The 11,198-nt window shown below is 40.0% G+C and overlaps 4 protein-coding genes across 5 annotated transcripts; 2 read left to right on the top strand and 2 right to left on the bottom strand.

The window, feature by feature from the left end:
- Positions 1 to 300: 300 nt before the first annotated feature.
- On the bottom strand, positions 301 to 2,036 carry LOC140781304 (DNA repair protein XRCC3 homolog). The gene has a single exon (XM_073127241.1). It carries the CDS (start codon positions 1,896 to 1,898, stop codon positions 996 to 998), a length of 903 nt encoding a protein of 300 aa, XP_072983342.1. The 5' UTR covers positions 1,899 to 2,036; the 3' UTR covers positions 301 to 995.
- A 197-nt stretch (positions 2,037 to 2,233) lies between these two features.
- On the top strand, positions 2,234 to 2,854 carry LOC140781311 (histone H4). The gene has a single exon (XM_073127249.1). The coding sequence runs from the start codon at positions 2,293 to 2,295 to the stop codon at positions 2,602 to 2,604; it is 312 nt and encodes a 103-aa protein (XP_072983350.1). The 5' UTR covers positions 2,234 to 2,292; the 3' UTR covers positions 2,605 to 2,854.
- Positions 2,855 to 3,751: 897 nt separating this feature from the next.
- Positions 3,752 to 4,372, bottom strand: LOC140796192 (uncharacterized). Its single transcript, XM_073149149.1, has one exon. It carries the CDS (start codon positions 4,370 to 4,372, stop codon positions 3,752 to 3,754), a length of 621 nt encoding a protein of 206 aa, XP_073005250.1.
- Positions 4,373 to 6,614: 2,242 nt separating this feature from the next.
- LOC140780456 (1-(5-phosphoribosyl)-5-[(5-phosphoribosylamino)methylideneamino] imidazole-4-carboxamide isomerase, chloroplastic) lies at positions 6,615 to 10,973 on the top strand. 2 transcript variants are annotated; one of them, XM_073126029.1, is made up of 8 exons: positions 6,615 to 6,886; positions 6,971 to 7,032; positions 7,108 to 7,315; positions 7,903 to 7,988; positions 8,445 to 8,546; positions 9,442 to 9,575; positions 10,234 to 10,282; positions 10,531 to 10,973. In XM_073126029.1, exons 1-8 carry the CDS (start codon positions 6,751 to 6,753, stop codon positions 10,705 to 10,707), a joined length of 954 nt encoding a protein of 317 aa, XP_072982130.1. In that variant the 5' UTR covers positions 6,615 to 6,750; the 3' UTR covers positions 10,708 to 10,973. The 2 variants fall into 2 exon arrangements, with proteins under 2 accessions (XP_072982130.1, XP_072982129.1); XM_073126028.1 differs by having other exon boundaries at positions 7,903 to 8,006.
- Positions 10,974 to 11,198: the final 225 nt, after the last annotated feature.

Below are 11,198 nucleotides of genomic sequence, written 5' to 3'. Positions count from 1 at the left end.
AATTGAGAAGAATTAACATAATTCTTGAAAAGTCCTAAAACAATTAGACAACCCAAGTTTTGTCTAGGTAGGCTAAGTAGTTTATGTTTATCTGATGTGAACTATGACTTGGCTACCAGAGATTTTGAACTGCTATAAAGTAGGTAGGATAGCGCTGCCTACTGCAGTAAGTTAATCAGGTGTTAGTGATTAAGTCATCCAGGACAAATATGGTTGTTGATAAAAAGAAGAAAAAGATGCTCTTTGCAATAATGAACACAATTTGGATTTTGCGCACTCCAAATCCTAGCATATGTGAGACTACTTGGGCACCATTCAAAATAAATATTACTGATTAATATAGCTCTTTTTTTTTTTTTTAGTTTAATGAATCTCCAATTCCCTCCATCTAAAGGATTTATAAGTCTAGGTTCACTCAAGGGTACTATTAACTTAAATTGTGACAATAATACTAATTTGTATAACAGCAAACTAATAAACCAGTATACTAGGTTTCATGGCAAGTCCCTACAATGTCTAATTTTATGTTAACTGAGGAATGTGGCATCCATTTTGCAGAAGTTGAATTTTACTTGACTAAGATTTGCTATCTATTCTACATAAGCTTTCATATTGAACCTTACCAACTTATTGGAGTTTATTGACTAGCGAAGGACTTGCATGTGCATTGGCAAACTAACAACATACTTGTTTCATCTCTCGGTATGAAAAATCGATCTTTAATATGAGACAAGAGACATAAAACAACAAAAAGAAGCTAGAAAAGGCCGATCAAGTAGTACATCATACATTATATAGACAAACACATAGAAGTTTGCTGTTGTCTAACTAGAAGCAAGGCAATAAAATACGTCTTCTGTTCTTCAAGCTTGTGTTTCATTAAGCACAGCAAAGAAACTATACTCACTTCTAAATAAACCAATTAGCATGTGTATAAACTTTTAATTACAGGCTAATAAAAGCAGATGAAAAAAGAAGAGCAAGAAGCAGAGATCTTACCTCTCTGCTTCGACCCCCAAAACCCCATCTTTCTTTATCTCGAACTCACACGAGGAGGCCGGCAAATGGGGAGCAAAAACCACCTGCATCCTCCTCCTCGTCCTTGTACTCACACACAAACCATCCGATTCCCCATTGCCCACTACCTCGTCGCTTCTCGACAAGAAGAGCCTCGTATTGACGCAATTCGCCCACGATAACCCTAGCGCAGGGCAGACCCGTCTACCTGACGACAACAATTCCCTATAATTCCCAATTCTGACCCCATTCGTCCCCTCCTCGTTGCTCATCACGTCAACGACTTGGTTGGTCACCACCACAACCGACCCGAACCGGCGCGCCTGCTCCTTGAGCTTGGAGGCGATCTTAAAGAAGAGGGAAGACCGGCGCTTGAGGTCGGACGCGTTATTGTCGAAATCGGATCGGAATAAGGCGGCGACGGAGTCGACGACGACGAGGCGGATTGGGAGAGGAGAAGGGGATCTGGCGAGGAGTGCGTCGGCACGGGAAAGAAGCGCGAGGAGGTCGGCGGGGGAGTGGGCGGCGGCTACGAAGACGTGGTCGAGGGGGTCAGAGGAGGAGGAAGAGAAGTGGGAGGGCAGGCGGCTGAGGCGGCGGAGAGGGAAGGGGAACTCGGAGTGGATAAAGAGGGAGGAGGCGGAGAGGCCGCCATGGGAAGGGGGAAGGAGGGCGGAGAGTAGAAGCTGGAGGCAGAGCTGGGTCTTGCCAACGCCGCTCTCGCCGGAGAGCTCGGTGATGGAGCCGCAGGGGAGGCCGCCGCGGAGTAGGCGGTCGAGGAGGGGGCAGCCGAGGGTGAGCTTTTCTTGGGTGGGGAGGAGGAGGAGGGGGTTCTCAGGCCGGATTTGTGTTTTGTTGGTAGTATTCTTATCGGGGTGCATCTCTTGGTACAGTTTTGCTCGAGACGAAGAGACGTAGAAGCGTAGGAAGTCGAAGTCGATTTAGGCAGGCTGAAATTTGAATTCTTTTCCCGACCTTTCTATTTGAGTTTCCCGCTCTTTGTCTGTTTTGGGCCCGTAATTTACTCGAATCGGAGCAAGCCGCATCTGTCCTCAAAGCAACCTCAATCTAGCGACTGCCAGTTTTAGCCAATCAAAAAGCGAATCCTTGGAATCGGACGGATCAAAGCAAGAAGTACCACCTCTCCTGGATCGTTCTCCCATCCAACGGCAGATTCGACACCTCAACCCTCTATATAAGTTTCATCCACTCACCTACCGCAGCTACTCAATACATTATCAACAATTCACTTCCGGAGACGATTGAAGCAAGGCGATGTCGGGCCGCGGCAAGGGAGGCAAGGGGTTGGGGAAGGGTGGCGCGAAGCGGCACCGTAAGGTGCTCCGCGACAACATCCAGGGGATTACGAAGCCGGCGATCCGGCGCCTGGCGAGGAGGGGAGGCGTGAAGCGGATCAGTGGGCTCATCTACGAAGAGACGCGCGGTGTCCTCAAGATATTCCTCGAGAATGTCATCCGCGATGCTGTCACATACACTGAGCACGCCCGCCGCAAGACCGTCACCGCCATGGACGTCGTCTACGCCCTCAAGCGCCAGGGCCGAACCCTCTACGGCTTCGGCGGCTAGATCCCTTTCCTTTCTCTTCATCATCATCTTTGATGTATAGATAGGAAAACTTATGCGTGCTGTGGGTTTTAACGTTGTAGGGTTGTGGTCTAAATCGTTGTAGTTTTGTTATGATATTGGGAAATTATGCTCCTTTTCTCACTGATTTAGGCGTTGTGGTCCATCGGTGATACTATTAGACACGGAAGTAATTGGAGCCATTGTTTGTAATTGCTTGAAGCTGATACGGCATGGCATTCTTTTCCCTTGATATGTCTTTAGAAAGCGTTTTTTCTACCGCTTCCCCACTATCTTGTACGCCGCCGCCGTCCTGTCATCTTTGCTGCTTTCGTTTGTTGTGGTGGTTCAGGATGCCAGTACTTTATACTTGCGTTCCTCAGTCAAGTCCTTCGTTTTTTATTTGGGGGTGCTGCGATGGAGCTTACTTTAAAAGTTAATGTTTGTTTATTTATTTTCGCCTAATATTTTTTTTTATTGTAGGTTTGTCTGTGTTTCACTAAGTATAGTACTTATATTTGCTTTATCTCTTTTTATTGTTATGTATCAAATTATAACCTTGTTTGAGGTTTAATAAATTATCACTCTATGGATTTTCTTCCAAAATAAAGAATGCTATGTTTTTAGAAGCACCGGGGAAAGAATAAGGAGTATACAGTTTCTTTCCTAGTTGAGCATTGGCGGAATATAACCTGCATTGCTTGTCTCCTAGACAAAGCAAACATTATATAATTCCGAAAAGGAATTTACAAACTTATCTTCGGGTGATTAGATACATAACTTTTGTGCATCTCAAAGTTTTCTTAAGTATGAGAATTAAGATGCTCAACAACTTAGATTACAACTACACAGCCAGCCTCGATATATTTCTATGGTTCTGAAAAGGACATCGATCCCCTCACAGCCAGCCTGTCATAAATACAAATAAATGCTTGAACTCGGTCTGCTGCTCGAACTCCACTTATTCGTTTCTCCAACTAAAAAGCCTAAAATGGCTAAAATTAATGAATTGCATATAAATTTAATAACAGAAGCCTGCTGGAATACTATCCGTCTAATTTTCACAATTTTCATAAAGACCAGGACTCCAGGGTAAGACACGTAAACGCCTGCAGTTCCAGGACGGAGACTAGACTCGAATCCAATAGATTCAACCTCGCAGGTGTGAGACCAGGCCCAGAGGAGTAGGCGCCGCTGCGACGGAGCACTCTACGCCCTTACAACTCAGCGATCGCAGAAGATTCCAAGGACCTTTTACTCCCTGCCGTGCTCCGTGACCATGCGATGGCTTCCGCCGCTTCTGCCGGTTTCTTATGTCTTTCAACTCCACTTCGGCCGGTATCCTCACCGATCCGAATGCGACCACATACCACTTCGGCCTCGGCCTAGCCTCCGCCGCCGGAGGCGGCACTATTCGCGAGACAGAGTCCGAAGCTGCCCTCAGACTCCAAGCGGCGAGCCCACCTCTGGCTGACTTGCGAATGATCTCGTCGAGCGATTCCGACCGTTGGTGGTCTAAAAGGTGGGATTTTGCCTTGTGGGTCTCTCTCCTCTTTAATGGAGACGGCGGCTGATGCCGGGGCCTGAACGGGAGGAGCTTACCTCCGAGGAATACCTCGTCAGCGGAGCACATCTCCGTTCCGGGGAGGCCATCGGAGAAGGAGAAGCCGAACGTCGGGGAATCCCAGCCTATGGACCAATTCTGTTCTCCGACCGGGAGGAAACGGAAGGAGAGGGAGGAGAAATTTTCGCCGTCATCGAGCTCCGCCATGGACGAGAAGAGGGATTAGTGGGGGCTATTTCGGAAAGAGATGTACTTTGGCAGAAAGAGGAACAGAGTACTCTGCTCCTGCTAATAGACATACGCGGCATAGGAGGTGAAGAAAGGAGGGGGGGTTTTTAAATAGTGGTAGGGGTAAAACGGATCGGATATCGATTCGGTTACTAGTCCGACTCACGCTCGGAATTATATTTTTTGGTCCTATATAGAGTCGGTTAAAATAATAAATGGATACCGAGTTCTAAAACTATATTGAACTATTGGATATGCCCAATCAAAGTAGGTATTAAACATGAATCGAATTTAAATTTATTTTAGATAAAACATGGACACCAAAAATACAAATGAGGAAATATGATGAAATTTTTAGCAAATTTTGAGTGTATTTAAATATGTTTAACATTTACGGTGGGGCTTCCTGATTCGTTGGACGAGACATTTTCGTCCAGTTTTGACTAAACTAGTCCTGTTTTAAAACTTTTTTACTAGAATGTACTACCCTCAGTTTACTAAATAGGATTTAATTTATTTTAGTCCTAATAAAAATGCTGAATTAATCAATATTTTTATAATCCTAAAATATTAACATGTTCAGCGTTATATATATATATAAATTTTTTTAACTTAGTCTTTTAGCAGTTTAGGAAAAAAATTATCTTGTGATAAAAATGAAAATGCTAATCAGTTCAGCGTTTTTAGAAATATTAATCAGTTAAGTGTTTTTGTTAGGACTACAGTATATTAGATCCCATTTGATAAATAAATTTAATGATAGTCTATTTATTTTGGTCAAAAACTCCATTGTTGTCTTCTAGATTGCTTTAGCTTTTTATAGGTGTGAATGGATATCGGAAAATAGTCCACAGCGATGCTTTGGTGATTGAATTGCGGGAGGGTTATTCTTGCCTTGCTTGGAGCTCTCTCCAGGAAGATGATGCCTAATGGTCAGATAACGTCTATTTTACATCTGACGGTCTGATTACCATTGATCTTGCTCATTAATTAGTACTTTGCTTTTTAATAAATTTCGATTAGAATAGACAAGTTGGTTGAAAATTTTCACTGACCAATTTGTGCCCGGAGAAAATTAAAGTATGCTCTTAATTCTAGAAACTATCTTTTGGTTCTGGAACAACGCGGCAACTCATTGAAATGCCCTTCATTCTTAGTTTTCATAATTTAGTTATATTTTATTTTTCTATAAAAGCTCTTCGGTGTGTAACATATTGTTGAAAATGAAAACAGAAGAGCCTGACGAATAAGTCTTATTCATTAAGATTTTACAAACATTGTAGTATAAAAAATAAATATATAGCCAATCCCATGCACCGATCATGATAAAAATTTTACGTCACTATATTAAGTAAAATATTTTTAAGTATTTAATACGATGGGGCCAATCTAGCTTTGTAATAGATTTGCTCAAGCTTTTGAGCTGCAACACGTGAATTGCATGCAATGACAACAGCAGCCAGCAGCCAGCAGCCAGCAGCCACTGTTTAATGGCAACGGATTTCTTTTTGGGATTATCTATTATTATATCAAAAAATAAGAAAATTTAATCGCAGGAAAAGAATGGATAGCTACTTTCACTCCCCAAAATATACTTATAAAAGATTAGAAGGCCACTTTAACGTGCTTGACACTCTTCAAAAGTTGAGGTGATACAGCCTTGTTGGTTAGCCCATTGACCTCTTCTTGTTATCTCTACCGCGAATAATTTTCATATATATTTTAATTATTTAAATTTAAAAATTAAATATAAACTGGATAAAAAATCACCTCTTTATATATATATATATATGATAACTTTTAAAGTCAGATCCAATAGAATTGGTAGATAGTAAATTTGTAGAACAAATTGAAGCCGTAGCAATCAGGTCGTAGTGCTTAAGATTTGGTGTATCCCGGCTGCTGCTGCCATTATATTGCGAACGTTCTCCTTTATTTCCACGTCTTCCTTTGCTTTCCTATCTATTTTTGAAAGCGATACATTCCGTTCACAGCGTGGAAATAAGCAGACAAGTATATTCTCTTCTAGACATTCACAGTTAAAACTTAAAAGCCAGTCCAATATTTGGAGTGTTTGGTGATTATATAGTATATTATGGTAATGTGGTAATAATGATGACTTCATATACCTGGTCGAAGACGCTACTCCTTTGGAGTTGGTTACTTGATTGATAATATTCATCAAGGTTGATTAATTTTGTTTATCGGTACTAATTAAATTAGATCGCGCATTTTGGTTTTGAGGGTTGCCAAATCTTACCCCTGGTAGTGGTAGGAGAGAGCCCAAATATAAACCCACTCTAGTACGGCACTGCTATATCACTACTCTTACAGTCTCACTCTCTATTCCCTCATCTATGGCAGCCCACACGATCTCAAACTCTTCTTATCTAAGACTACCTCCCTCCTCTCGCGACTTGGCGGGTTCCCGTGTTGTGACCGATTCTAGAAGGATCTTCCCACCCCTCACTTCCACCAGATGCAACCCTTGCAGTAAGTAATACACATCTCTTACTCCCTCTTATGTGGATTTCGCCTTGCAAACCCTAATCTTGCTCTACCCTTCTTCTCCACTAGTTCTTCGATGCATCCGATGCGGCTGCCGCGTGCGCTTCCGGCCGTGTATCGACATCCACAAGGTGTTTGGACACTGTAAAATCTCATTACTCTTTCTCCATCTCCCGTGTTGAGATTTGTTGTTTGCACATTGCCAGGGTAAAGTGAAGCAAATTGTTGGATCCACGCTTCAGGATTCGTCGGCCGATGGCACTGCTCTTGTAACAAATTTCGAGTCGGATAAATCCCCTGCCGAGTTCGCCAATTTGTACAAGCAGGACGGTCTTGTGGGTGGACATGTGATAATGCTCGGGGCGGATCCCGATAGCCAAGCTGCGGCCTTTGAAGCGTTGCATGCCTACCCTGGTGAGATATCTTCTTTGGGGCATTTTGGTAGATACTTGTGCATTCGTTTTGATACTATATTATTCGCAAAGAAGAAAGAAGAGGCTGTAGGCGGTCGATTGTTATAAGTGGCTAGAAAGAGTGTCTGCAACTCTTCACTTTGTTATGCAGTGAATTTTTTCTGCTTGATTTTAGCAAAATACAGTCTTAATAGAAGCAAAGTTCCTCGGACCAGTCAAGAAAAAAAAATACAAACTTTTGCATGCTTCAAATGTGGACCTAGGATGTATCTCTTTCGTTCTTGATTAAGATTCCAAACTTGAATTTGAAGCGCTGTTTGGTGTTTTGGTGATGCGTAAGCATAATGCAATCAATAGATCCTTATTTCCAACAAAAAAATGTCATGAAAGCCATGGTGTTTTATTCTTATGTTATCATCTGTTTGGTGTGGCTCCGTGCAGAAAGTACCTCATCTTGGAACTTATCTTTTACTTGATTATGGTCACTGTGTCAGCTGTAGTACTTCTAGGATATTTTTAGTTAATAAACTATAAGGGATCATCACCTAAGTACAAGTTTGATATAACAATAAGGTGTCATATATTTAGGTGGCATGCAAGTTGGAGGTGGGATCAATTCGGAGAATGCCTTGACTTACCTCAAAGAAGGTGCTAGTCATGTGATTGTCACATCGGTATGTGGTCATGTGTTTGTGAGTAATAATCCTTGCTTGTATTTAACATTGGCATAATTGTCTCATTCTCTTATTTCTCTTGCATTGAGAATTATTTCCGTTAGTCTTGATCAGATGATTATTTTGGAATGAATATTAATGTCTTTTTGATCTAACATCTGTCACTTAACTACGGTTAATCTATCATTAAAGAATGTCCATTGGGTAACATTTCATCTTGATAGACAGTAGATCAAAATTTTGATTCCTGTACTTGCTGACCTTGTGGGCTCATAGCCTTGATTGGAGCAAAAGAAACATTAATTGGGATAGGCAAGTTTCACACAAATTGTTAATGGTCTATTCACTTGTTTACCCATGCATGGTAGGTTCTGGATCACTTAAAAGTTTTGAATTTTTGGTAGCATGATAGACTTGAAGTTCTGGATTTGATGCCTTGAAACTTCTGATCTGCAGTATGTTTTCAGTGATGGACAGATGAACCTTGAACGACTTGAACATCTTGTTAATATGATTGGAAAGAAAAAACTCGTCTTGGATCTTAGTTGTAGAAAGAAGGTACGCAAAAGTCTACATTTGGCACATTCATTTTGTATCAATGTTTGGCTTTTGTTATCCATTTCTTGTCGCATGTTCCTAATGCATGTACTTTGACCTTTAAATTTACTAGTATAGTAGTATGTGATAAACATAGTGGTTCAGGTTACACATCATTCCTGTGTCATACTAAGAGTGAGAGTATGCACCAGAATGACCTTCCACTGATTTTATACTGGTTAGACCTGTTGAAGATAAGAAAAGATAAGAAAAGAATGAGCTCCACTTCTTTCTGCAGGTCCTCTCCCTGCAGTCACTGTTGTTTAGGGTAAATGGGTGTGTTTAGAAGAAAGTGTAGAAATTTAATGGTTTAAGTTAACATAACAACAAATCCATGCTGATCTATAGGTTTTTCAACCAAATTTTACGCCTTCACTCTTTGCAGTAATGAAAACGAAGTTTTTCAGGAAAGAACATAAAAAAAAAACACACAATTTTCATGTAACTCAAGTACTTGGATCTAGTCGCAGCAAATTTGACTCTTATAAATGTAGGTGGGCTAAAATAGATAGATCCATAAGGAACACGAACTTAGCGTTCTTATTCTTTTGTTTGATAGAAAAATGCTTGGATATAAACTGTTACCTTGGTTGTGTAGGTGCCAACATTGTGTAGGACTGTCTACTGTCGCGGTTAGATTCTTGTATTGTGTTTGAGATTGGATGGTGACATTAACTTTTAACTACTATCAGATGTTAAATCGATGCTTCTCCTTAACACAATCCTTTCTTAGTAGATATGCTATTGACATATAATATCAGAACCTTTTTTGTTAGTGAAAACCAGCTTTTATTATCTTTTCCAATGAAGTACTTAAGTTATTGTTTTATTCTCTTAACTTGATTTTCCTATATAGGATGGTAAATATGCCATTGTTACAGACAGATGGCAGAAATTCAGTGATGTATTTCTAGATAAGCAAACATTGGCATTCCTCGCCACCTATGCAGACGAGTTTTTGGTTCATGGAGTTGATGTGGAGGGCAAAAGGTCTTTTCTCTATGTTTTACTTTGTTTATTTTCTCTCACTGAGCTTCTTAGTAATCTTGGTTTTGCACGATGCTTTCATCTAATAACTTACACTATCAAATGCTCTTAATATAATCAGTACATAATTTTGGGGACTTGTTTATTTATTTTCTCTGCTCTTTGTGGTTGGAGAATTATTGACTTGTAACAATTTGCTTCATATCTGATTCTTTTCTTAATCAACTGTTCCTATCTTCTAGGCTCTCTGAATTGCTTGTTCAGTTATATACAATTACAAAAAATTTCTTGAAGGTTCTAACTTCTTACAGTTGTGGTAGGGCAGATTGGTCCTCCAAGTATAGTATCAATTCATCTGCAGTTATTTTGGGATAGTAATTAGAATCTTTGTATCAAAGTTTGCCATCATGCAATTGCTCGTGAAATGCTTTTTAAATTAAGCATGTTAGATTTTCTTCCACTATTGAGCATATCAGTTGTGCATATGTTTGTTGCTAAAGCTAGTGATCTTATTCTTCTTTGGCCATTTCTGAACTTAGTTTGCATCTGAATTTTCTGATTGATTTCAAATGTCTGCCTAATAAATATGTACTGGTGCAAATTTCTTCTTCCATATAACACACTATCTAGTTTCCAAATGATGTTCTTGGTGCTATGGCAGGCTCGGAATTGATGAAGAACTTGTGACACTGCTTGGATGCCATTCACCTGTATGTATACCTACTATTGTTCACATCTTTGTAGCCTAGATTAGTTGAATATAAGTGCTCGATATTTTTCCATTAAAAGATTTTATTGGTTATAATCTGCAGTAAATAGAGATAAGAGTGGAGAAGAAAGATCTATATAGCCGGCTATAAATAGTTGGGACTAAAAGCTTCTTGTTTTTGTCGCTGTACTATATGTTTATAATCTTTTTTAAGTATATGTGAACCTAAGAAGCAATTTTTCTTTGTAGATTCCGGTAACTTATGCTGGTGGGGTAGCAACAATGGAAGACCTAGAGAGGATTAAGAAGGCCGGCAAGGGCCGTGTTGATGTTACAGTTGGAAGCTCTCTTGACTTATTTGGAGGCAATCTGGCATATAAAGATGTTGTGGCTTGGCATTACGATCAAATTATGGTTAACCACTAACCTTGAAGAAGTGAGGAATGAGAATACTGGCGGATTAATTTCCATGAGTGTTCCTACTGTCCTTCCTTGATGATTGCACAATTCCACTTAGGTGGCCACGTTAAATGTTTGATGTTGCATGCTTTTAACAATACAAAACCTGAGTTTACCTAGAGGAAGCAGCATTTCTAACATTTGAGTAATGGTGATGGACATTAGATGGAGGAATTTTGTATTTACTTAGTGGTTGTTTGTTTATCGAATAATTATGATTCTGTTGATAAAAATACTACATAATTTATATGTAATCTTTAGAAAATAAAGATAATAGGTAACCTTTTTGCTTTGAGAAATATAATATGTTTTTAAAAAGTTGCTTTTCTGCTTAAACTAGTAACCTAATAAATGCACTATCAAACAAGTGGTCATATCAGCAGAGTATTGACACTCTTTTCTCGATGAGAGAAAAAGTACTGTGCCTCTAATATATATTTACATTGAGATATATTTTG

This window comes from Typha latifolia, chromosome 1 (genome assembly GCF_019914945.1).
Source record: "Typha latifolia isolate L0001 chromosome 1, TyphaL0001v2, whole genome shotgun sequence".
Classification (NCBI taxonomy): Eukaryota; Viridiplantae; Streptophyta; class Magnoliopsida; order Poales; family Typhaceae; genus Typha; species Typha latifolia.
The sequence above is the reverse complement of the archived record's forward strand: the minus strand, read 5'-3'. Positions and strand labels throughout refer to the sequence as shown.